Source organism: Chaetodon trifascialis, chromosome 3, assembly GCF_039877785.1.
Source record: "Chaetodon trifascialis isolate fChaTrf1 chromosome 3, fChaTrf1.hap1, whole genome shotgun sequence".
Taxonomy (NCBI): domain Eukaryota; kingdom Metazoa; phylum Chordata; class Actinopteri; order Chaetodontiformes; family Chaetodontidae; genus Chaetodon; species Chaetodon trifascialis.
This window is the reverse complement of record NC_092058.1, coordinates 11,016,479-11,043,776: the sequence shown is the minus strand read 5'-3', so window position 1 is coordinate 11,043,776 and position 27,298 is coordinate 11,016,479. Positions and strand designations below refer to the sequence as shown.

Here is a 27,298-nt window from a genome sequence, read left to right as displayed (position 1 = left end):
GCTGCAGTTTCTGTGTTCGGAGCAGCCAAGCAGAGATTTCTATTTCAGCTCAAGTTAACGCTCAACACTTAGTATTGCAGCTTTCGAGGTAAACAGGCAGAGCATTTGTCTTAGTTTGCTGCAGAAGAAGAAGTACTCGTGCGAGCCAAATAATACATTTTATACAGCTCATGCTCGGTTGAGAAATTCTTGATAAGACAAAAACAATAAACATCAAAGACAAAAAAAAACGGTTTAAGCTGCACACTTCTGTGTGAGCTGTGAGGAAGCCTGATGCTTGAGCATAAATCCTACATTTAAACAGGAAGTACATGCTCAGCACAGCATCTCATATGAGAGCTTTTATTTTATTCATTCACTGTGTAATTGGTCCATTTATGATGTCAGCGTACACCACAGTTGCAGCCTCACTTAACAAATGGCTCAAAATATCTCTGTCATGTTACTGGATGGTTCAGCTCCATTTCATACTGTAGCTGAAATCAACAGCAGTGCATCAAAACAACAGGCAAAGCGAAATTAAAGCTGCTGTAATCTATATGTTTATATTAACAATGGAGCAAATGACTGTCTGTAAAGTTAAAGCAGTTACTCTTAGAGACAAACACACAGATAATTCAGCTCTACAGAGCGTTTTAGCACCTTGCCGCTCGTTGTTTTGGTTTGCTCACCTCTCATCAACCTTATTTCAGCCGAGAATCCACCGTGTGCTGCCTGCGTAGACCCAAGCAGCAGACAGACCGGTTGACGACTAGCTGGTGAACACAAAGGAGCATTTAGCAGCTAATAGGCTGAATTTTTCTCTCAGAAGTTGGTGGAAACCGGAGATAAAACAGAATATTGGAATTGCATTTGACAGATGGTCAGAAAAACAACTCCAAATGAATTACAGCGCTGCTCTGTTTCTGCTGAATGCGTAAAAAGGCAACAGTTTGCAAAAACAACTTTATACGGTGATTTATGTCATTGTTGACTTTTCAGCTTTCAGAGGCCAAATTCGGCTTTCGTGAGGGGACGTGAGGAGATTTATATTTGTTTCAGCAATGTGGAGAAGTTGGCTCATTAATGGCTGACGTGGACAACTGCATCCATCAGAGAAATATGTGGCAGCTCCTTTCATGTGTAGATCAGAGGAAGGCTAAAGGACGTCAAACCAAATGTAAAAACAAATTAAACACAAGAAACACGTTTTATTTTCAAGCATAGAATTTGATCAACTTTGTCAGAGGGCGCAAATATATGCAATTCTACCACTGAGGCTGCCTCTAAAACTGTGCAGTGCCTCTCTGAGCTGCCGTGGTATTACAGTGTATCAGTTTACCGAGCATTACATCACTAATGCAAACACTGTACCAATGTTAATCCTCCTCTTCCTCTATGACTTCAGAGGGACATGGCAGGCAGACAAACAGAGGCTTTGTGGCAAACTGATAAGACGCTGCGCTGCCTGTCATTGGTTGGTTAACGTACCTGCCGTCCCAACCAATCGCTGCCATCTGAATGTCAACCAAAGCAAGATTAAACACGCAACACCCACTGCAGGCCAGCCAGGTGCCCTCGCTGTGGCAAAGCCTGCTCGAGGTGGCTTCGGGTTTGATCTTTCTGCTGTGAAACGTCTCCTGCAACGAACAAAAAGCAAAGACACATGGCCTCTACAAGACGAGAAGAAAACACTCCCGCTTCAGGTTTTGTAAGGTTGCTTTACTATAAATATAGCAGCGATAAAAATGCAATTACACATTTTATTTACAGACAGTAAACCTCTCTGAGTTCTTGAGGGTTTATCATTACAACATTTAAACACATTTAATAATTCAAACAGTTACATTCAAGGTAAGGAAATTAAGATAAATGCATGTTACATGCCATGTAGATGTATGAGTCGGGAGGCGATTAGCCTAGCTTAGCATAAAGACTGGAGACGGGGGAAACAGTTAGCTTGACTCTGTCCAGAGATCAAGAATCTGCTCACCAGCTCCTTCATGTTGTACCTTGTTTCTTTAATTTGTGCACATATTATCTCAAAACTCTGGACTTGATAAAGACTTTTTCTTTCATCAGTAAACAAACGACTTGTTGATTTATGTGCAACACTTTGCTTACATCACAATATTCAATCAGTGCTTGGCCAAAAACAATCCATTACAATAAATTTAAAAGAACAGGCTGGATTTTAAAACAATATTTAATACTATCAGCACAAATAAAAACATTAAATAAATCAGAGGTAAGAGATCAGTGACGCGTCGATATCATCACACCTGAATAACACCGTAAAGACACTTGACCCAAAGAAAACAGAAAACCTCATATTTACATTTCAAGTTCCTCCCTCTCTCCTGCATTCAGTCCATCCTGTTTTTTTACACCTCCATCCTTTCATCATTTAAGGCTCCAGCAGAGGCCGCCTCATCTGCAGGACCACGATCGAGGCGTCACCAACTCCAGGAAGCTGTTCTGTTGAGAGAGAGAGAGTAGAAGAAGAATGTTTAAACATTCGAACAGCACTCCTGCTCCTTCTAGTAACATTATCCAGAATTCTTTCATACATTTCATCTGTATGATTTCACATCCATTCATTATCATGCGCTAATCTCATTTTACGGATGCCACGTCTATTTTTAGACAGCCGTGATCTGTGTTAAGCCATTGTGTGTGTGAATGGTGGCTTTAGAGGATGCCTTAGCCGGGGATACGCAGAGATGCAGTAGTTCATAGTGGTATAAGTATGTTAAGTACATCTGTGCCCATCTGTCCTGCAAATCCTTCACATCTGTGACTTTATTAAACTCTTGGGGTTGGACGGCGGCTTTTTAAGGGTTAAATACATGTCAGATTTTTGTACGGCTTTCTTACTTGAGTGTAAGCTGGGTGTGTTATCTCTGTAAGAACAAGTTATGCACTTCATGTGTGTCGACATGTTTGCTTTCAGTCCGTGTGGTAACAGGACGGGAGAGAGACAACAAAGCCAGGATAACAGTGAAAGGAGCGAAGTCTCATTCACCTGGTTTCTGTCTGTACGGTGTCCAGCATCAGTGTAATGTGTGTTTTTGTTCTTGTTTTAGTCTTAATGTTATTTGACTTCAGGTTCATTCACCTGCTGGCCTATTTTCCATTTAAGTGTGTCAGAAAGTGGGGTCAAAGTCCTTTCTAAGGATTTCACTGTAGTGTCGCACACTACAAACAATCTGCTGATTCCTCTAAAATAACTGAACATGATATCTCTGTGTATCCGTAGCTCTGTCTATTTAAAGGATAGGTTTTTCATGTTTTTCAGTCGTGCAGCTTCTCGCCAAGCTTAAACACAAGCCTTGTTCAAGCCTCTAAAACACCAAAATAAATCGCTCCAAGAACCTAACAGTGTAATTATGTATGTCTTCATATCTTCTGCTGGGAAAAAAAAGCTCATAAATCTCACTTTCTGTCAGGCTTTATTGATTTTATTTCAGACCAATCCCTGCTTCTGTCACAGATGTAGGCAAGAAAACTACAGTTTGATGAAACCTGACAGAAAGCGTGACTTTTTTCTTGCTATGAAATATAACTTGTCAGTAAGCCTGCAAAGAAGCTGCAGCAGAATCTGTCTGACTGCGGCTCTGCTCCTCATTAGCAGGTCGCATGTAGGTGGAGTACGTACCCCTGTCCGAGGGCAGTGTATCTGGGCGTACCACTCCTGGCAGTACAGACACACCTGGACACCCTGACCGATGAAGAGACACGCCCACATGATGACGTTGAAGACGGGGCTCTGACGCTTGTCGTTCATGGTGAAGTTGAAGACCACTGAGAGAGGACGACATGAGGGAGTCTTGTTAGAACAGCTTCTTTGCTGAGATGAGAGGCTTTGAACAAGGGCAGACGGGGTGGAAAGTTTAAAAAAATTAAGCATTTTATCAGAAGACGACTTAATCAGTCCCAGAGGAAGCGGACATAATGCATAAGTTGAGTAAATATAATGAGAGTCGTCCTCTGAAGACGGCTACTAAATGATGTTCGATTGAATGATTACAGACGGCTCAGTCCGAAATGCAGAACAGGACATTTGCATATTTTTAACAAGCTATGGACAGACAATCCTGAGACGGTGTTTTAACTTCAGCACAGGTAATGAGGCACTTCATCATCTGAGAGGCAAGTATGTTATCGAATGCTTTCCAGCAGCCAGGTGAGAGCGCCGGATACCAGTAATTTCTGTTTATATCTCTGTGAAGCTAATGAGTATAACCCTGACCTCCCAAGACGGCGAAGAGGCAGAACATGACGGGATAGAAGAAGCCCAAGCCCATGGACAAGGCGTACTCGTGGACGACAGCGGAGACGATGAACACAGACAGCATGGCAGCTGTTCGGAATTTCCTGTTCGACAGCTGCAGGGATCAGAGGCACAGAGTTCAGGGGTCAGGCTGGTTCAGTGGGGAATCTGTGTCAGTAGAATTTCAGGACGAGCGTTAAACTACGATACACACATCATCGTGTGACGTGCTGCTCTGGAGATACAGCCGCTGGGACGTTATTGTTTTTGTTTTGTTGTTATTGCTGTGGTTTTAGCTTGCTGTGTCGGCACGCTGCTCACCCAGAGGAAGTCTCTGTATCCGTAGTAATAGAGCCAGTCATGCACCACCACGTTCCAGGTTCGGTAGTAGTTGGCGAAAGATGTGGAGTTCCACCAGTCCTGGAAAATCAACAAAGGGAAGTAAAATGAGTGTGGGGATCAAAAAGCAGAAGAGAGACAGATCGCTTCAGGTCTAGGGCCTTTTTTAAGTTGTCTTGGTGGGAGCCAGTTGTGTATGATCTTGTCCCCTGATGATAAATTAAAGAGTTTCAGAGTTTGCAGTTTGCAGTGCTTCCAGCTACTGTCGAGGTAAACTGGTTGACTCGAAGTTAGAGGAAGTCTTTGAAGGCCTCATCTGCTGTACATATATCAGAAAGCCTTTATTAGTCCCCCGGAGGGGAAATTTCATAATATTAATTAATATTATTAAATGTCATATATGTTTAAAAAGCAGAACTACAAGTGCAAAAGGTTTCATCTTATGCTTTCCTCAGCGTGACAGCTCATTGACTGTCCCACTTCAACCTCTTCTATGCAGGTATGTGGTATCAGGTGCGTGGAATTGGACCAATTGCACACCTACAGCAGATTTTTGTGGAAACAGCATGGCCACAATATCATCAAGCGCTAATAAGAAAACAGCAAACAAGAGCTTCAGAAGATTACTTCTAGCAGTGACTGTGAACCATTTTATCCCCACATTGCTGATGTTGCTGCTTTAAAGGAGTAGTTCAACATTTTCGGAAAATAATCTTATTCTCTTTTCTTATGAGATTAAGAGGAAAAGATCGATATAACTCTCATGGCTGTGCGTGAAGCATGGAGCTGCAACCAGGAGGCGATTAGCTTAGCCTAGCATAAGGAAGCCGAGGGAAACAGCTATCCTAGCTCCATCCAAACTTAAATTAACATGTCGTACCTTCTCACCACAAAGAACAAACCAGACTTTTGGCTGACACTGGAGCAGATACAGTGATGTTGATCTCTGAGCATTGCATTGCGTGCACTGAGATGGAGGACTAAGTTAGAACTGGTCCTCCACCTCACTATTTTTATACCTAAATCAGTCCATCGATTTGAATTCAATCACACCTTGCAGGACTTGCAGGAACTCATCGGTCAAAGCAGCGAGTCACATGCACACATAACGTGAGGAGAAGTGGCCGACAGCCTAAGTCATGGTTTTGTCTCTTGTTCAAGAGCAAACCGAGTCAACAGAACATAATGGACGGAAAAGTTAAACTGTTTTGGGAGCATCAGGCCACCCGGCTGTAATTTCACTTGTCATTAATCAAATGTTTTCCCATCTGGAAAAGCAGGCATATTTGAACGTAATGTGTTTGCAGGAGAAGTGATGGCACACAGAATGAGCCATACCACACACCTTGTAGAACATTCTGTCAGCAAAACGCAGCAACTCCCCGAAGAGGTTGAGCCAGCAGTGCAGGAAGGCAAAGAAACACAACAGAAGGAGCATAATACCTGAGACAGACACACACAGAGAGGGAGGTTACGAGGAACACTTTCATTCTGGGCATCGCTTCCAGCTTTCTCATAAGACTTGTCACTTGACACTGATGCTCTTATATCAGCACTTACTGAAAAAGCTTTTCACTTAAAGAGAGTAATAAACACGTCGGTCTTTGAAACACGTATCGGATTGCCTAATAGCATCTTCAGTCTTATCACAGACTTAAAAACACTAGAGACTCATTTTCCCTATTACCATCTTAAGTGATATATTAACCTGTGCTGATTCACACAGATAAGAGGAAAATAGAGGTGAGAAGCAGAGGTGATGTTGCAGAAGAACTTTCCTCTTAATATGGCCTCAAAAGTCATCCAAAGAAATAAGCTCCAGGTCGATAGAGAGGAGAGCGTACAGTACCTGGTAATATGGAATTGAACACAGCCAGAACCATTGTTCGTTTACTAAAAGGCTCGCGGGTCTCCGATCTGAAGACGGGCACGCAAAGGCGGACCAGGATGAAGTAGCCGTAAAACAGGCATCCCAAAATCTACAAATTGAGCATTAAAATGTAAAAAAAAAAATAGTTACTGTACATTGAATATCTGGGAGAAGGAAATAAAAGAAAGAGCACACCTGAGAATCAGCATGACAGAGCGTGAGATAGCAGCGTTATCTGAGATATCAAAGATTAAAGCCATTAAGCACCGAGTTTATGATTGATTCATCTTCTTGGTCACAGGTCGTATACTATGAGTTCAGCTGAAAGATGATAAGTATGAAAATGAAAATAAAGGGAGGAGTTTCATCTTACCATTCCAAGTGTAACACCGACATACTTCCACCTTATGTGGGAATTCCTGCAAAGATCAGGCAGCCCGGGTCAAAGGAGTACTGTACAGTACTTTAGTGTACTAATACTAGTGTATTTTAAATATAAGAATAGAAAAGTCACTACAAGTACTTTAATGTTTGTGCTTGATTTGAAACATGTTTTATGTGTACTTTTAAAAAGTGTACTCCACATAAATGTATTAAGACTGAATATGTTAATTCTGCAGTAATTCTGTGGTATTTTCACAGCAAATTTACTTTATTATAATTATATTATCAATTGTGCTTAAGAGTGCTTAAGTGTTCTAAATTCAAAATACTTTTAACAGTAATAAAGTGTACTTATGAAAAAGCATACTTTAAAGTCTTTGTAGTACACCATTAGCATGCTTAATTAAAGTGTACTTTAATTTCACTTTATTTTAAGTATATTCATATCCAACACATTGGTGGTATGATACAACTGTACTGCAGGTGTGTTTTGAAAGCTCATGAAAGATGATTTTCACTGGTGGACTTCAGTACGCTTAAAGTTTATAAAGCATTGTGCCAATTTAGAAACTATCGACACTCCAGGTGTCCTCAAGAACACTAAAAAAATGAACCAATGCCAATACTTGACCCCCAAACTACACACGTGTTCACTATAAATGCATTTACTGTGCGCGTGTATGGGACCATTTCCCGTCTTACCGAGGATATGATTCCCTGTAGATGAGTGTTGGACAGAAGAGGAAGTACAGATAGCTGGAAAATGTTGGGAATCTGGGCCTCTCTCCTGAAAAGCGAAGACAGTTCAGTAAGTGTGACCACCAGAGTGCAGTTTAGAGTCCTAAAATCTGGCAGTGAATTCACTTTGATCAGTCAAAAGCTCGAGCGATTTCTTCTAACAGGTGAAAAAGACTTGCTGATTTAAGGTCTGTGCTTCAGACATAAGCTTCTCATTTCATCTTTCTTGTCTCATTATGTGGCGTAATACCAGTCATTAATGCCTCCACTTCGAAAGCTTTACTGTGCCTTAATGCAGGGACCTGCAAACAAATGGCTGTCTTTAAAACCGAACGACAGCGAGTTTATCACAAAATCGTTGAGCCATTATGTTCAGTTGTCTGCATTTAAGCCTCTAATCTCTTTTGCTGAATTATTAGTTGCACTAAAGTCCAGCTTCGACTTTTTACTAATAACATTTAAAATGATAAAATTGTACTTTTTTGTGCAAATTGCATTGAACAGATTCATTAATCTGTGTTGAAGGAGGAACTTGTTCTCAGTCTTGTTCCAAAACCGCATTCAAACGACACTTTTATGAAGGCGTTTTCTGTCGTTTTTAGCCCTTTATGCAGGCAACACTGTTTTCTCCTGGAGGTATTTTACTGCAGTAAGCATTCACGTTTATTACTATGAGTTTATAGTGAAAGGAGACACATTCTCCACCGCTGACAGACTTTTACAGCAGCATCTCATGGGGATGCGCAGACTTGATCTTATTTATTGTATGTGGGTACAGTCATTGTTAGTGGGAAGTTCAGCATGAATCATTAGGTGGCAGCCTTTTCTCTTAGTCATTCTTCTCGGCTGTCTGGGAGTGTCACTGTGAGTAATTATACTGCCTGAGGAGTAAATACATCTGACATCAATACAATACAGTACAGTACCGTCCTTTGGTGTATTCTTCATAACAACAGGAGCGGTTTCTCTTATGAAGGAGTAGCTCTTCATCAGGAATCGAATCTGGGGAAAAGTGGCACAGTTATTATGTGAAGTGGAGCACAGTGTGTCGATGATATCAGCGGCCTCGTTGTCTGTCTTTATTGCGTGAACTGACAGGATGTCTGAGTTGAACGAGTGACATCTGTGGCCGCCATGTCACCCCTTTGTTTTTGCACAATATATATTGACGCAGTGATCTATTAATTACTTGTTTGTTTACTTCTTCTGCAATTAATCAGGAGACAGTACGACAAAAGGGAACTGTGTGGCATGACAGAAGCACATTTGGAGAACAGTTTTTTCTCCTCAGTCTGTCATAAAAAGCAGATCACACACGATGCATCATCAGTCTGCACACAGCAGGGAGCCACTTACTCCTCCAGTAAGTCAAACACATTCATTATACACCAAAAATCAATATAATACAGGTTATAAATGGTGCTGGCAGCATCAGAATTACAAATAGAGTGACTGGACCCAGGTCAGATGAGGATCAGGACCCAGTTTCCCAAAAGCATCTAAGCACTGGGATTATCTCACTCCATCGAATGCAGCTAAAACGATCCAAGCAGCAAGTTTTGGAAGACCGGGGCCAGTGTCATAAAGAGGATGAGGAGGCATTACGGAGCGAGTCCATGATGTTCAAACGTTGGCTACGCTGAGATCTGCTGTCTCTTTTGGCACGACACCAGCTGGAAGTCTCCCATCTCGGGCCAGCAGGCTTTTCTTATCACAATGTTCCTGCTGCGTTCAGAATTTGGATTACCCACCAATATAATGTTACAGCACAGGGTGTTTCTAGGTCAGGTCGCTCCCAATAAGAACTTCTATGATTGGGATTTATTCTGTTGCATTTTGATGTTCACACATTGCAGTAAAAACACATGAATCATACTGCTGTTACTAAGACGAGAGTGACGTTGTTTGGAATTGTAAAAACTGACTTGACTATGAAGTGCTCACCTCAGCTGTTTGGTGTCATGATGTTGTTTGGCTACCAGCTGACTACTAACGTCCAATCACACTCATACAAGTGTTCCTGGTGGCCTTGCAGCGTGTGATTTAAGCTTGGTGTCGCTGCCTTACTGAGCTCTAATCATCATGTGTTAACAGCTATTTCGGATCCTGTACCACGGCCCACTGAGCCCTTTGTCGGATACATCTAAATAACATATCACATTGCTTTGCAGGAATTCAAGTTTTTTTCTGTTTTCTTCATAGTCTGTAGCAGGACGGTACTCCAAAAACGCTTTGTCGCATTAAGTGGTGTTGCTAAAAGATTGAAGGTGATGTCTGTGTCTGAAAAATAACTGATAATAATTCATTGTTTGTGTATGCATACTGGGCCAATAAAGCGAATTCTGATACTGTTAACCAGTTTTGACTTTTATTTGTTGTTTATTGACATGCCTCTTATTTATGTGCTTTTTATGCTCCTCTTATCCATGACTAGTTTGTTCTATTCACTGATGTGATGATGTACAGCTCTTTATCAGTATTTGAGAGTAATAATACATTGGCCAATATTCATTTTTTCATAGGAACATTTTTCACGAGGATCTCTTAAATTTGGTGTTAAAGAATTGTGGCCAAGAAATGTGTTCAGTAGAACATTTTGCAGCTGAAAAATAAACATTATGGCTTATAAGATGTGGTTTATAAACTAATTTTTTGCCATTTCTTCACTGCACTTTCTTTCATTACTGTACATCCGTAATAAGCAAAAAGCATCTGATAATATCGGCCATGCCGACGTATCAGTGAGGCTCTGACATGGCTGGTGTGTCTTTTGCACCCACTCAGCTGACAAAATGATTTATTCCTTACACATACACTCACCTGTTCCAGCACCACGATGAACCGCGAGGCTGGTGGCAGCTGGTAGTGCACGACCACGTAAATGGGGAACTGCCCCAGTACATACATCTGCACTGCAGACAGGACCAGGCCTGTGCCGAGAGACACCCCCAACTTGGAGCGCACGCTGTGGTACAAAGAGCCCCACAACACCAGGGTGTAGTATGGAACCAGCAGGGTGTAAGCAAACATCACACCCCAGGCCCAGGTGACTGTCCCCAGCTTCCCAAAGGCGAAGAACAGCAGGTCGAACTCCAACACCAACCTGAGATATGAAGAATTACACATTAATTATTACTTAAAGACAATGGGCATTTTATTAAGAAAAGGAGATTTAAAGGCTGATTTTAGTTCCAGAAAAATAACTGTAAAAATCAAATTTACCTCTGTGGCATGTTGTAGCTTTAAACAGGGTTTTGAAAACCTATTTTAATGACATTAAATCATGTCTGGCATTAAGTATTTACCCATTACTTTCTCCCACCTGAGAAGACCCCTCTGGTGATAATAATAATAGCTTTTGAATACCCACTCACTGCAATAATGCCAGAAGATGTGTTTAATTCAACACAACCACTTGCAAGTGTGATGTTTCATCAGTTTACCCATATTAAAATCAATGTTAACTGAGGGCGGATGTATTGAATCATTTGCACACGGTGGACAGTTGCCCGCCGGCGCTTTCTTCCGGTGAAAAACAAGAATTAAACTCACAACCCCGTGTCTGCAAACAGCAACCAAATCATTACCGAGCTGCCCAAAGCAGCAGCAGAAATACTCAGAGGGATTGATTGCTCTATCTTTCCGCTGGCAGATGAGCAGAGTGGCAGGGAGAGAAGGAGGGAGGGAGGGACACAATAAGGAGAATAAGAAGATAAGGAGCGAGGGGAGGAAGGCTTCCGGGGAAGTTCAAGGTCGTGGAGTTGGAGACGTGTCAGCGTCATAAACATACCAGCTCCCACAGACACACGTCGCACTGACCTGCCCTGATCGATGTAGTCGACAGCCAGCGTGCTCAGACAGAAGATGAGGAGCACGGCTATGAACATGTGGTAGATGGTCCTGATGTGGCTGATCTCAAACAGCTCGCTGATGAAGAGGAGGAGACGCAGAAACTGAAAAACACACTGCCTCTACGCTGAATTCATGCACTTATCTGCGGTGCTGTTCAGAGGTTTGTTGATCTCTAACACACAGACATACCCGTGGGATTACCTGAATCATCTGTATTTATTTACCTCGGTGCATGGTCATGCACACAGCATCCATAAGGCATAAACATGGATTCAGATGCACGTCATAGCAAGCGGCGACACCACGCATATATTCACATTTCTCAAGCATTTTCAGCTGTTTGCCCTCATCAGGATGGGATATGAAGTTTACAAGAGACTTTATGAGAGAAATCTCAATTATAATAAATACAGGACACACAAGAGGGGCTTAAGTTTCAATACTGCATTTGAAAAATTCTATTTTATTACCACCACAATGAAGGCAAGATAAAAATCCACCTGCAGCTGTTTTTCATGTGAAATTGAATATTTTGAGCTATGGATGAGACTTTTGAAAATGTCTCCTGGGGCTGTAGGAAATTGTATTTCTCACTGTGTTCTCTCTATTTACAGACCAAACAATCAGTGAGGGAAATAACTGGCTGATTTATCAGTGATGATAATAATCGTTAGATGCAGCCCTACACTGAAGCTCACGCTGGTCTAAAAATTGACAGTCAGTCCGTCATACTTACTCCAACAGTGACGGCCTGGGCACAAAAACTTTGCCGTCATCCATTCTCTGAGATCTAACACAGACACCACAGAAAAACAGACACACACACACACACACACACACACACATATGTATTTTACTGCTGTTAACAAGCGGATAAATCTGTCATCCAGATCAATAAGGAATCATATATATATGCCTGTATAAGTTTCCGCTCCTCCTCACCTGGATGTGGGTTTTTTTGTCGTCTTTCCATTAACTGTCGGCTGGATTTGGGTAAAGGGCTGGACGGACTCACTCAGAGCTTTGTCTAGTATATCACTGAGCTGATCCTGGACCTGCTCCAGCACTTTCACTTTCACCTTCTGCAGGAGGACACACAGGAGAAAATGTTTGCTTTAGCTCTCTCAACTTATGCGTTCACCCCACTCTATAAGTACAGTACAAGCTGCCTCCTGTATTTTGCACACTTTTCAAATATCACTTCACACTGTACAGTGTTTACTCAGTTTGCTCAGCTTCTATATTTTCTCTTTCTGTAAGAGTAAGACAGAGGAAGGACTGTTGGGCAAGTTAAGACACTGGCTGCAGTGGAGTTGCAGGTTACCTGTGCATGTTTCTGCCACTGTCTCAGATTGTCTTCCTGTGCGTTATTATGGCTTTCAGCTGCAGAAAGAACACCATAAATTACATAGGATTATCAACCAGTGCAGTATATTGCACATACTGCACCTGGATTAACATTCAGTGATAAGAGATAAATGGGAATCCCACACTTTGCACATATTTCTGCAATTATCCTACATACAGAAACTTCAGATAAACAAAATTGTTCTCTCTTTGGCCTTATGTGCTTTATGAAAATGTGTGTATTAAATGTATTTTTAATCCCAAAACCTACTATGTATGTAATCCTTCATTAGGACGGACAGTAAATACTCTTGTTATCTCCCTGTAACCTTTCCAAAATAAACACTGCGTATATCAAAATGTATTTGTGTGTCAGTATTTAAGCAAAATGTGCGATTACTCCCAACAAAGAAACACAGTAGAACACAAAACCACCTAAGAACACAAATTAAATGAATATCTAGAAATGAAAGAGCATGCAAACACATTATTGACCACACCATGACTGGGGATCTCATCTGTCTCAGTGGGCTTGATGTTTCGGTATCGGAGTCCGTTAGGTGGCTCTGCAGTCGTCATGGCAACCACTGGACCACGACACAACACTTATGATCTGCTGGGACTCAGGCGGACGACCCTGCGGATGTGACAGCTGCAGGTTATTCTCACACACTCCAGCTTCCCCGAAGATAAATGATGGAAATCAAAAAGTAGTAGGAGTTCTGCATCATGTGGTGGTATGAGGCTTATTAATGCTGCCTGTTTGTGTTTTCCCCATCCGGCCTGTTGTTTGCTGGTCTGATACGGATGGAGAACATAAAAGCCTGAGGTGGCCCTGTTGTGCTTGCTCACAACGATTTGGATGCACACATGGCTCAGTTCCTGAGGTAAATCCATACCAGAGCACTTAAAGCAGGAATAAGATGGTGCATTACCCACTCTGAGACGCCAAATCAGGTGCTCTTGCCCCCTTAAAGTGCCGTGACATCACTGGACGGAGGTGAAACATGCTCAAAGCTTTCAACCCACTGCAGCAAAAGTTTTTACCCTCTGTGATTCACTGCAAATATACCCTTTAAACTATAAATTGAGAGATTAAATGAGGTCACGGGCGCATTGCTGGCAGGTTGCCTCATGCCAAAAACCATTAATATTCCTGATGAGCCTCAGTTCCAGGGAGCTCCACTCACTCGTGTGAATCCCAAACTGAAGAAGAGCACAAACTCCTGGTCTGAATGCAGAAACATATGGGTCCAGGAGTTTTGACCGGAGGTTACCCACAACGCTTTTCCATTACAGGAGTGCTACCACCAGTCAGTGTAACTCAAGCTAAACAATGTAAACAAATGATAAAGCCTGTCCACCTGCTCCCTGTGGAAGTTCACACACTACAGATAAGATACAGACGAACGACAGGGAGGTTCTGTTAACTCTGAGGGAGGGACTAAGAGACACTGAGTGACCTCATTTTCTAATCCATGCTGTTTGATCACTCCTCAGGGGGAACGTCAATATCGCTGCTTAGCTTTGCAGAGATACACAGATAAAACATTATGTGCCTGCAGATGATGAGACAGCAGAGAGAGAGATGAAGGAAAACCTGTGTTTGATCAGATCAACCCTTTTTCTTTGCATGTCCTGAGTAAGTCCAGGGACATTGCTTGGTCACTTGCAGCCTCACATTCATCTAATTCGCTCATATTGAACACCTTTATCAAGAAGTAAGAGTTTTAAATTACACACAGTTCATAATGGGAAATAACGAAAGACAACACCAAGTACACTCCACCATATTACCTTTTCAACACAATTTCACATAAACTTAATAATCTTGTTGGACCTGAAACATAATGTCTGTGTCGTCACCCACGAGGTGTCTGATGTTATTCTGAAACTTGGATTTGGGTTTATGGCTCACGTCCACCTCCTTTGACAGTTCACAGAGTCAGAAAATCCCTGCTGTGCATAACCGTCTATTGTTCACAAACATCAACTGATTCAACTGCAATTTCCCTTCAGCTTTTATATAATTACGTCTTGTTTGTACATTTAAAGAACTTCCCTCCGTCACAGCGTTCACTCTTTACTGCATTTTTTCTCATTTTCAAAACTGCCACTTATGCAAAACTGCAGAAAATTGAACTCATGAAAGTGACAGATGTCAGAGACAGATGCGTGAGGCGGACGTGACCTACATGATAAAACATTGTTCAGATTCATACTCACACAGTCTTGCAGCCTCGGGCTCAGTCAGCGGTCCACAGGGGCGACAGGCACTGTTTCAATAGATGAGCACCGCTGAGACGGAGTAGCTGGAGTGTTTTGAAGTGGGTGTGTGTCACAGCTCTTGTGATCTCTGTCCTCTCCTTTCCTCAGCTGCTTCTTTGCACTTTGCCCTTTTGTGCTCCTGGCTCTGGGCACGGCAGGTCCTCGGTAGTACAACCCCTCTACAGTGCCTTAAAAAACGTCCTGAGGGGAACTTTACAGACGGACATAATGCATTTGGAAACCTTCCTCATTTGTGGAAACACGTCTCAAAGGTTTAGTTGTTGAGTCTCAGGCTGATGAGACAATAAGATAAGAAGTCGCTTGTTCATAACTGCAGTACCTCATAAAGCCATCAAACACAGGGCGACCGGTCACGCTGAAACTATGAGCAGATTAAAGGCGAAGGTCATTCATGGCCATGCAATTTGGTAATCAACAAATAAACAAACAAACAAACAGAAAGAACGATCAGTTTGTTTTATGTCCCAGCTTTAAAAAAGTGATGAATCTGGAGCAAGGCGAATGTTTCAGAAGTTAAACATTTACACAGTGCTGAGAGGAACATGTCTGTCTGAAGTATTACTTAATTACAACATGTGGGATGAACAGCTGGTTGACTAATGAGCAGGATGCATTAAAATGACAAAGAGACAACTGGAGGCTCTTTGCTACGTAAACACTCCATGAATTTTACATGGAGAGAAGAGCGAAACGGATCAGTTTCTCTCAAAATACGCCACAATTATATCAGCATAAATCATTTAAGTCATACCAATTATGTGATTGATTTACAAAATCAAAACCACAGCGGAAAGTAAGTAACAAATATAAACAAATTCATTGTTTGGTGGGTTACGTAAGGAGTCTGACTGAGAGCACGACCCCCTCTGGGTCCTGGTTTGCTCTACTTATTGATTTGTTTTGACTGCATGTTACTGCTGCGCTCAAATAATTCAAAGCCTACAAATGACCACATATCCAGATTGAGAAATTCCAATATTTAAATGTTCAGTTTTTTCGAGATCAAACACACGATTAGCGACCAGGACAGTCTCTAAAGGCTGAATCGAGAGTCAAGGTAACGTGACGAGGCGCTGCTGCCTTTGGTTTGTTTTGTCCTGACATGGCACAGACCGCACTGTTACAGCTGTTTTTACAGCTGCTTGTACTCTCCTGTTTCTCCATCAGCCTGTTATTATATCTGGATTTATTGACGACCAACTGTGCCACTTGAATGTGTTTTTATGTGCTTGGGAGCTGGAGGAGAGGGGGGCTTATATTTCATTTTAACCCTCCCCAGTGTTAGCAACATTTTCAATGAAGTCTCCCTTTCAAAGACTGCAATACCCCCCATCCCACTATCTCAGGTCTATATATCTATTTATTCAGTGGTGTAAACACAGGCACTCTAATTTCTCTTCAATAAATCAGAATTTCAGTATTTCTGTATATATTTCTTGACATCACAAAGGCATCAAAGTCTGTTTTTTAGGGTAAAAATACCAAATAATTAGAGCAGCAGAGTAACAACAAGACAATGTAACACTAACAGGTGCACAGGATCATCTTTATTGGAAGGAGTTTCATGAGATAACAGTACTGTTTCTCAGCAGCTACAGAAGAAAGTACTGCATGCACTAAATCACACGCTATAAACAAACCAGCCGACGCACAAATGTACGAACAAACACAAACATGTTGCCTCTGTTTTTTTCTTTTACGCCGCCCCTCCATCCTTGTCATAGTTTTATTTCTGCATACTTAGGTTACAGTATCACATATTATTTACCTTGCCGGAATATTTTCAGATTGCTTACAATTACTAAAACAAACAGAACAATAAGACAAAGTAAATTCTCCACTCGATCGTCCGAACAGTCACAGCTCAGTATACAGCCACAGTGCGTTTCAGGTGAACCGTTGTTTTCTTTGTGGTTGTTCACATTCAACTCGTGGTTTCTGTAGGTTTTGTAGACGCACTCAACTTCAGTGCTAATGTAAAGTTCAATGACCTTTTTGACCCTTCGGAGAAAGTCAAACTGAAGCACTGCAGTGTGAAGGCTTGTGGGGGGACAAAGAGACCAAGCATAGAGAAGACGACAAAATAAAGTGCTTCATGTGTTTCTGATGTTGGTAACACTTTAAATTACAGCTCAGTTACAATGTAATTATTAAGTATATGCAGGGTATCAGTGAAGACTTACTGGATAACTATATGGGACAAATATGGAGAAGAAAGTACAGGAGAAGAGGATAAGATGGGATATAAAGAGGTAAAAACTACATGTTTAGGAGGGAAGATGGTGCAAATACTACAATGAAGTAATGTTATCATCTGTTTAGAAAATTATGATTTATTTACTGAAGCAATTTCTTTTGGGAAATTACACTGTCCAAAGAATTTAAATATGGAGTACAAGTATTCTCGTTATTTTCATTATTATTATTAATATGGTGTGCTTTATATGTCGCTGGGGGACAAAACATTCGATTAAGCTTGTGCGTAACTTTGCAGCTGTTGCTATAAAATAATAATGAGTCTGTTCTTATACTGATAAATGATATAATATTTTGTATTCACAACTATAATAAAAGTGTTTTCATGCTGAATAAGTGGTCCCTTTCTCATGACGTAGCTGCTATCTGCTCATCCTGTTGGTCTGCTGTCTGGACCCTGTAATTTTCAACATGCACCGGTTTGTACCACAAACTACTGACAAAAGTGCAAATGTGCAGCCCCCTGACCTCCACCTTCCCTTGTGCCGATCCAAAATATTTACACTGTAATTTGCAGGCTGTAATTTAAAGTGTTACTGGTCTGTTTAGTTAAAAAGAGACTTAAAGACTTTGAAGAAAGTCTCTGCTGAGATACAGCTCCTGTTCTCTCCCGCACGCACGCACGCACGCACGCACGCACGCACGCACGCACGCACGCACGCACGCACGCACGCACGCACACTCCCTCCACTCTCACCCTTGACTCTCTTATCCTGACTGGCTGATCAGGAGGTCCACAGAGCCTGATGGGCGGCGTAGAGCGACTGACCATCACTCAGACAGTCAATCACCTTATCTGCTCCGAGTCACACCGGATATGCACTGTATCTTTTTTGGGGGGGGTCAAAGGTCAAACAGCTCACTGGCTGATGAGACGTTATATCTGAGTGTGTCAGAGGGAAAAGGCAGGGCTGTATCAGCTCTTGATAACCTACAGTAACCCCTGGTTTATGTCTCCACCGTATATACGTTGACTACTGGAGGGCAAGATCCTCTTTCAGTGACCCGTCAGGGCTTTGGTTTCAGTCTGAGGTGGTTCATAAAGAGCTGCGGGATTAGTCAGTTCATATGGGGACGGCATCTGAACACGTGCACGCATTCAATGAAACAGTGTAAACATACATTTAAACATCAAAACAACCGCTGCACATCCAACAACTGCTATAAATGAAGGATAAATAGCAAAAGAATGACATTTTGAATAGAGCAAATGATATTAATATAGATTTCTTTTAAAGTAGGACTAGCAGTATAAAAATAGTTGCTACACATTTTGTTTTTTCCACTCTGCCATGCTTTTGGTTGACATGACAATGACTTCATATCTCAGACGATCCCTGACAGGCAGCTTCTGGAGGGACGATTTACAGCGTGAAAGTCTCTCGACTACGACACAGTCAGTTATTTTTTGAAACAATCAGGATTCATGTGTTTCAGACTTCACTCGCGGTTCAGATGAAGATGCTTCTCAGACCAGTTAAAACCAGTGCAGGGAAGCAGAAGTCAGACATGTGGTGACTGACGTTAACCACTGAATATTTGAGTGTTTTATTTTAAACTATTCGCTAACCAGCTTCCTCATTTGGCACGATGGTTCTTCCTGCTCTTGGTGAGATGTTTCGCTGTCAGAGTCCTCCGAAAATTTAAGATTCAAAAGGTTTTTCTAAAAAAGAAGTGTGAAACTGGAAGAGGCAGTTACTGCATATAGACACAGATGGTATTTGGTTTATTATTCCTCTTCATCTAAAAAGAGAAAAATGCTGTAATATGGAAGTTAATATCTGAAATTTATCTTCCAACAGCACCAAAACACAAAACTGTTGAAGCGCTCGAGTCCAGAAGCTGAGAAGAGCCGTGTTTACAATTATTCTCTTTAATGCCGTCATCTTGAGGTCATAAGTTAATTATACCGTTATTTCAAGAAAAGAGAAGCTCTATTTGTCTTAACGAGATCATTTATCACAACAAAACAGCGGCTCCAGTCGCAGTCAGGCTATACAGCTCAGATTATCATCATGAATCACGACACGGTCGCCATCTTCATGAGTCAGTGCTAGAAAAGCTGAACAGAAACATGCAGACACGGTGAAGTGTGCGCCATGTTGGGAGATTACATGTGCATCTGTTTGCTCGATCGGTCCAACGTGGGTCATTTCTGCCCTCAGTTGAAGCACAGTCTGACGTGCTGATCAACAACGGGGTCACCTTGATCTGACCTTTCCATCTTTAATCAGCAACATAAGTAATAGGAGGTAAAGACCTTTTGTTTATTGACGTGATAACGGGTCGAGTAACTAGTTATCTCGAGATAAGAAAGGTAGTTTGTTTCTTCAAGATAACAAAATAATTACCTTATGATCTCCAAACAGCGGCATTGAAAAACAATTATTTCAAGCGTGGCCATTCCCAGCTACCCGCTCGAGCACTTACATACTGCGCCGTGTATAGAAAAAAGGTCAAATGTGAGAAACTGGTGTCTAAATAGTATCTTGGTCTACCTTCATGACAACAGCAGCCTGCATGAAACAAAACATCATGGCCCGTGTTGTTACTATGAGACGGTTTCTAAAGCTTCATGTTATAATTAGCCCGAATGTTGCTTTCAGTTTGGATCGAAACTGCTGAATGTTTCAAAGCTCACTTTAAAGGACAAGTCCAGTGATATTTTTCTTTATGTGAACAAATTCTATGAGAAGACAAAAACCAACAATGACCTGCTCCTACTGACACGTATTGCAGGTATAGTGCGTAAACCCTGATGCAGTGTCTCATTCCTCTGTCCTCCATTGTTTCCAGTGAATGAGTCCAATCAACGAGCCACACTGCTGCACTGAATGACAGATTCTTCATTACCATGAATATATGTACCACAGTGTGTCTTCAGTCAATCCCTAATGCACCATCCCGCTGCTGTAAAAACTCACTAACAGTGAATTAATCCACATCTGAAAATAGGCCCAAATAAATACTGCATTTAGTACTGTTTTAGTAATATTTGCCAAAAACTACAGTGCCTTGTTGTTTTATAAAAAATGAAACAATATGTTCAAGGCCTGTCTCAAAGATTCCTGTCTTCAGCTGCCTTGAGACTGAGAGGCACCAGCAGGCTGAGCAAGTCAGAAAACATTCAGACAAAGGAGCACATTGTTGGTTTTGGCCTTTCTACAAGATTTGTTGACAATAGTGTTGGATACTATCAGTCTAATCCTGAACACACAACTGATTTTCCCATTCATACTGACTTACAGCGCTTGTCCTGCACTGGTGTCTGGACTGAAACATTTCATGACAATGTTGCCTCACTGGCTCTCTTCGTCTTTCATGTATTTTCCGAGAAAAGCTGAAGAGCAACATTGAAAATCAACATGCACAGTCAGAAGTATAAATATTAGCAAAGTGAGCACGAGGTTCACACTGTTTTCATGTTGTCTAACACAGTTTAACTTGGAGTTTTCAGATCCATACGCATGTTTATTAATAATAATAATAATGGTAATAATGATGATGATAAAGATGAACCTCTACTCACTATTGAATGTACTTTTTTTTATGTCCACTGTGATTCCCTCACTGAGACAAACAGCACACCCTAGTGGTTATCTACAGCACAGCACCTTTCTGGCCCACCTTCCTATTTGTGGTCCCTGTTTTCCAAGTCATGGGGGAGGGTGTGCAGCAATATGGGCTTCAGGTATTTGAGATGCAGTGCTTGCCATGGATGCTACTGATACCCACATACACCCCACATCGTTGCACAAGAAGGAGAAGGGATCCAAGAGGAGCAAGCAGGGGATTTGAAAGGGGACACAGGGGAGAGAGAGAGAGGTCTGTTTACAGCAGGTGAGGATGGGAGAGGAGAGAGAGGCTGGATGCATGCAGATTTACTGAGGAGGCCTCAGAAAGAGCGTCTGCCTGGAGAGAGAGACGGAGACACAAAGAGAAACAGAGAGAGCAACAGTCAGATACATTTGAGGGAAACAGGGAGAGCGAACGGTGGCAGAAAAGAAGAGACAGAAGCCAGTGAGTCATGCTAACATAGCCAGAAGGAACACGTCTCGACTCATTTTATTTCTGGTGTCTTCTCTGTGAGTTACTTATGTTTGGGAACTGCATGGAGCACTCTGGGGCCGGATTTAGACTTCATAGGATGTAAAATTCACCAACACTGTGCAAAACTTATATTTACTCTGCGGCAAACTTCATGCCAGCTTGCAGAGCTTGAAAAGTTCGAGTAACTTTTAAATTTCGTCATATAGCACTCATGAAGAAGTCTGCAGGAGTGTGAGAATATTACATATTGTTAGTTTTACCTAAAGCACTAGTGCTGCAAAAGAGTTCAATTCATTCCCTGTGACAAGTGTTGTTGGATATTATTAACATGAAAAAACATGTTAAAAATGAAAAAAAGGCAAAAAGGAAATAAACCCTGTGACTGCAAAAGTAGCGTGGTGAAGTAAAACCCCAGAGCCGGTGATAATTTAATCCACCTTTCTTGTACGGGTCTTTCCCAGAGCAATATTTTCATAATGTATAATCTTCAACCCTGCTGATCTGAGACAGATGCTGTTTGTTGGCTATTTTAGTGCCTCGCAGTGCAGTCAGTGAGTGGAGGTATTTTTAGTGTGGATGGCCCCAGAAAAAAAAAAAATCAGTCCCTTCACCCTGACAGCTGGCAGGGTTTCTGCTGTAAACTGCACACAGCAAGCAGGAGCTGAGACCCAACAGCCTCGAAAGTCATGGTGATAAGACAGTGTCTGCTCCCACCCCGATATATCCATCCTGATAGTACTTTAATGTATCCTGTTTCAATGAGCATTTATATATTTCAGTGTTTGATGAGCAGCATTATTAGATTATTTCCTTTCCTGTTAATTTTTTCATTTCAATAATCAAAACAAAGGTCACAGTTGCGACCCGTGCTGTAGTGCGCGTGACCGCGGGACACAAATGTATCCGCAGTTTGCAAGCTGCAGTCATGCGTGAGATGTGACGCTGCCTTCACTCGCAATCTTGTCAAATGAATTCATGGTTCTTAGCAATCGCATTAATTATGTAAATTCAATTATCAAGTTGATTTTGTTTATATATCCCAGAACCACAATCCGCGATTCACCTCAAGAGAGGAGCCTCAAGTCGGATGAGGAAAAACTCCCAAAACACTGAGTCACAAAGTCACAACTGTTCAAAAGCTTTCAGGTTCTTATAACATTTGGTTATTTGTGAATGCACAACAAGAAAAAACATGGAGATTTTTGGCGCGATCCTGTGTTCTGCAGCAAATAAGCTGGAGAGCTGCTCTGCTTTGCTTTGCTCTTACCTGCTCAGGACTATTAGCTGGCCGAAGCCTCCGGCTGCAGGCTGTAGAGTTTGGCTGGGTCCTGATTGTCGCAGACGTCGGTTCTGGGCACAGAATTCACATTCAGACACATGCTACCAAACACAGAATCACAGGCGGCCGCAGCACCGTCACCAGATTCATCACCGGCAGCATCCACAGCAGCGGCAGCAGCGGCAGTGGCAGTGACAGCAACAAGGGGGCAGCGATGGAGCAGAGAGACAAAGCAGTGAGGGAAGCAACTCAGTGATGCTACTGTCTTACAACACAGGAGGCGTCAGTGCATGCAAGGTAGATGTGGCAGTGTTGGACTTAATTGTGTTGACTATTATCAAACACATTAGAAGTATAAGTTACTTCTAGCTCTGTGTCTCAGCTGATTATTTCCTGTACTGTCCTGAACTTGGGCTGTTAGAGGTTTCTGGAGCTCGCAGTAAGACAACAAATAGCAGCAGGTGTTTTACAGGAATCAAACATGGTGTGCCGGCCTTACCTGTTGTCATTGATATCTGTGGTGTTTCCTGCAGACAGAGAGAGGTGCATAAGGAGGCAGGCAGGTGCACAGTGAGAGGGTCAGTGGTGCGGAAATAAGGGGAGAGGTGGATTTGTCACACACACATACTGTATACGGCTTGAACTGAAACAGCCCAGAGCCATTGGAGATGACAAGCAGCTGCGTAATGTGCTGGTCCTGAGACAACAAGTCATTGCACATAAATGACTGAATGGGGTGTTTGTCAGTGCTTTTCAAAACAGCCCATATGTGCGTTTTACTAGCGACCCAATCAGACAGGCAAAGGCACAGCAGTACTTTTTACAGGCGAAACCGTCGGTTAGAGTCTTTGTGCCATTTGTAACCGTCTGCCTCCTCCTGAGGAGCTCTCACAGTAATATAAGAACATGCTACTTAACATAAGCATGACTAATTTCACGCTGTTTAAACAAATGACCAGTGTTGTTATTCTGGAGAGGTTTTTATTTGCACACCTACAGGAGGTTGCTCTTTGGGAAAATGCGTTCGAACAAACAATAAATTCTGCCATATTTCTGGGGAAGACAGTCATATTTCTGCCTCTACCAGTGCAGCTGATAATAACAATAACAAAGTGCTTCACGTTTTAAAAGACAGTCCTCCAGGGTGGCTCTTTTTGTAGTTCCTGGATCAAAGTTACAGTCTGTGGAGCCCGATTGACTGAATTCATTTTCCAGGTCCATCACTGGTGAGTGCTATATCAAAAGTCATCCTACTGTGAGCAGCTACTGTATCACTACAAGGTCTTTTATGTGACACAACATATTGAAACCCAGACATATTAAAAAGTTTCCTCTGTTTCTCAGTCTCCTGCAACTAAGGAGTCTTATTTATTCAGTGTTATTCAAGGCAGACAGTTTACTTCAATATTGATGAGAGGGCTGTTATCAAGGGACCCCATGCTTGACTGGATTATAAGGCTGTTCAATTAAATCTCTTTAAAAAAAAGCAGTGACACTTAGCAAAAATCTTATCCAAACAGGGACTGTCAGGGCTACACCTCAGCAGACTAAAACGACCAGAAGGAGTAACAGGCCGCGCAGAGCTGTTTGGCTTTGACTTCCACACTTTCCCATAAGCTCTTATTGAAATTCATGACACTGAGTAGAATTATATCCCAGAGTGAAAATTACAATTGATGGACCAGAAGGAAATTTCCCTCCCAGCCTGACTTGAGAATACATAACAGCGTACGAGCGCTGTCGTTCCAAAATGCCGTATGTCCATTTTGGAGGAAAGTACAAAATGCAATACAAACAAAAACTGGATCAAATAAATCTGACAAAAAAAGGTTCAAGCTAATTCTTAACAGTACAAATATTTACAAATCTCATCTGAACTGCCGCCAGTATCGAGCATGAGGATTCCTGAGCCAAGAGAGACAAACATCAGCATTTTTCCATGGATGTTGGCAGGAGTCTCGAAACTCCATCGTGGGAAACATGAAAATTCGGCTTCACTGCACAGCATCACTGATATCTAATAAAAGGCAGGTGCTGCCGCAGCAGATTGATATATTGGCTCTGACGCTGTTTCTGACTTTTATTGATATTCCTGGAGAATCGAAGAGGTGTGGTGTTGTTATACAACTCTACAACTGTCATCACTGGGTCGCGGGTTGAGGTGGGCACTCGGCCTGTCTGGCCAGCTCTCTGTCTGGCAGAGTAATGACACTGCAAGCTTAATCTATCTCCTCCGGAGTCTGTTATTGATGGGCGCGGACAGACACGCACACTTACACGCAAATATGAAGATGCACAGAAGTGCACACACGTAGCAGCAGCAGTATGCTATAATAACTAAAGGGAATCTCCGTAGTGATTTTTAAAATGTCAGGCTGTGTAAATATACGCACACTATCCGCAGAGTGTTGACCGAGGCTGAAACCCTCCTCCTCATCACCAGTGGCTCAGTATTACAGTCAAGACTGCTATGAGCCCATTACAAGAAGAGGAAAAAAAAATATCATAGCAGCAGGGCAATCGCTGTAAACTGGTTTAACAGCCACCACTCTGTAAGGACATATAAAACAACATTCTCACATAACGGTTGGTATGATGGCATAATGGCAACCACTAAAAAAAGGGTTGTAATAAGATGTGAATTTCCTCCCGCTGATCTCAATCGTAGCGTTATCTCAACAGGCTTCATCTGAACAGGGCTCACCGTTTTCTGAATCAAGCATCTCTGCAGTGTTCTTCTCTGCTTGGCTCGGGGGTTCAGCCAGAAGCCTGCAGACGGCAGAAAGAGATGTTTAAATGTTAACGGGGGGATCTGCGGCGCAGAATCTTGATCTTGGCCTTAAATAGAAGTTCTTGTGTTGTACGCATACAGCTACAACCACAGCGAGCTTTTAAAAAGCACAGCGCCATAATTCAGAACACATTATTTACAACAGACACTGTACAGGTGGAGCAAAAGGCATAAATTAAAGTGGAAGCAGACTAGTTTTCAACCCTGTTGTAGTGGTATTATTGATTATTGAGGCTGCTGTTGCACAGACAACAGGATCGCTTTTGGTCCAGCAAATACCAAAAACGCTGGATACAGCACAATTGCTTCCAAATTTTGAAAAATGAAGAAACGATCAACACCGCTTTGGAACTAAGAGAGAAAAAAGAAGCACGTGCACCAAAGAGCTAAGATTAAACTGTCAGAACAGAGTAATCACATAGTTTGAGTATTGCTTCGTGCAAACAAATAACTACAGCAGGGTCTGCTGTCGGGTTGGAGGGGGGAGTAGCAGAAAATATTAGGAGAAAAAGCCCAAGTTCATTCATTCATTTAGTCTGTAATACATGAAAGCAGCCTGACTGGATTGCCTTCATTCCCCAGGAGATGGTACCCGGTGGCAGACAGAATTACCCGTTGAAAGCGAGGCTTATAGGGAACCCATCTAAATGCAGATGGTGTCATTGTTCTACAGCCGTTCCACTGTGCAATCATCATTTACTTCATACTGATGACTTAAAGCAATGAACGTGTCCATTGCCAGTTTAACTTTGATCTGAGCATGAACATTCATGATCAACCTTGGAAATCCATTTAACAGTCATCATCATCAGACTGTCATGACAACTAAGCTGTGTTGAAACCTCTGGAATAAGCTAGTGGACTATAAGTAGACTATATAATAAGTGGACTTTGATATATTATTATTTTATTTTCTATTCCATGATGTTCAAATCACAAATTCTACCACACGACGACGAGTTCACTCACACGCTGTCCTGAGCGTCGCTGTCGTGCGAATCGTTGTTTTGGGAGTCGAGGCGTTTGCTGGGGCTGTTCTGGTTGGAGTTGGCCTCAGGTAATCTGGGCTCGCTCTCTGGTGTCGCAGGAGCGGAGGGAGCAGCTGCCTCTTGATTGTTTGTGTTGTGGAAAGCAGCTCTGCAGAAGGCGGCGGGGTGATCGCTGTAGCCTCGGATGAAGAAGGGGTTGGTGGGAGAGCAGGCTGGATAGTGGCCAGGACGAACGGGCTTGGCTGTGATAAAAGAGGATTCATTTATTGATTGACGCATTCATCCAGAAAATACAAAAACATCATTTTTATTTTGGCCTGAAGGGATGGCGCCACATCGACACATACATTTTTAATAAGACTGCAATACTGTGAGTACGTTAAAGTCCAACTGAAGTCAAATTCCATTTTTTGTCTTCTGCAATCTGCCCTGAAAATCGCTGTTCTCTTTAAGGAAAGGTCAGAATCCAAAAGCGAGAATATTTTCTGGCTTTCGTGATGGCGTCCACAAGTTTTGCATCAATTCAACATAGTAGTAAGGAGTAATGCTTCAGTATGCGTCCCAGATGGAAACCTTATCTCTATACAGCCAGTCAAATCTTGCATAAAGCAGTGATGTTAGCTTTCTATCACCGGCAGAGCAGACGGTCACACTGAGCCACAGACTGTGAACAACAACCCACATTAGATTTCCTGCTAACACGTCTTCTCCTGCACATTAGCTTGTTGAACCAGCCACCAAACAAACACTCATTGGGGAAAAATTGACTGCTGATGTCAGGTTGCTGCTCGGCTGCGGCACATTAAACAGCATCCAAATGTCCCTGCAAAGATCACTTTGGTCCATGTAGATCAGGGGCTCT

The 27,298-nt window shown here is 42.2% G+C and overlaps 3 protein-coding genes across 3 annotated transcripts in view; all 3 read right to left on the bottom strand.

The window, feature by feature from the left end:
- The window catches only part of prr13 (proline rich 13), a 147,369-nt gene that overhangs the window by 94,323 nt on the left and 25,748 nt on the right, over positions 1-27,298 (bottom strand). The window lies entirely within an intron of this gene.
- On the bottom strand, positions 1,684-15,124 carry soat2 (sterol O-acyltransferase 2). Its single transcript, XM_070959374.1, has 16 exons — positions 15,009-15,124; positions 13,283-13,419; positions 12,760-12,818; positions 12,378-12,517; positions 12,172-12,225; positions 11,403-11,510; positions 10,404-10,686; positions 8,510-8,585; positions 7,548-7,632; positions 6,835-6,880; positions 6,441-6,570; positions 5,937-6,034; positions 4,574-4,672; positions 4,232-4,367; positions 3,638-3,783; positions 1,684-2,457 (listed from the first exon to the last, which is right to left on the bottom strand). Exons 2-16 carry the CDS (start codon positions 13,359-13,361, stop codon positions 2,410-2,412), a joined length of 1,587 nt encoding a protein of 528 aa, XP_070815475.1. The 5' UTR covers positions 13,362-13,419; positions 15,009-15,124; the 3' UTR covers positions 1,684-2,409.
- kif5ab (kinesin family member 5A, b) overlaps positions 16,606-27,298 on the bottom strand; it is a 63,209-nt gene continuing 52,516 nt past the window's right edge. Inside the window, exons 25-29 of the mRNA XM_070959489.1 lie at positions 26,417-26,678; positions 25,361-25,425; positions 23,156-23,183; positions 22,645-22,757; positions 16,606-21,239 (exon numbers count right to left, since the gene is read on the bottom strand). Of these exons, the coding sequence (XP_070815590.1) occupies positions 22,658-22,757; positions 23,156-23,183; positions 25,361-25,425; positions 26,417-26,678 (455 nt within the window). The 3' untranslated portion in view covers positions 16,606-21,239; positions 22,645-22,657. The remainder of the gene's footprint in view (positions 21,240-22,644; positions 22,758-23,155; positions 23,184-25,360; positions 25,426-26,416; positions 26,679-27,298) is intronic.

Coding starts and splice junctions, on each gene's coding strand:
- soat2 (XM_070959374.1), bottom strand. CDS start 13,361: ATGACGACTGCAGAGCCACCTAACGGACTCCGATACCGAAACATCAAG. Junction 10,687..11,402: donor GACTACATCGATCAGGGCAG/GTCAGTGCGACG, acceptor TTCATATCTCAG/GTTGGTGTTGGAGTTCGACC. Junction 6,035..6,440: donor GTTCAATTCCATATTACCAG/GTACTGTACGCT, acceptor TGTCTGTCTCAG/GTATTATGCTCCTTCTGTTG.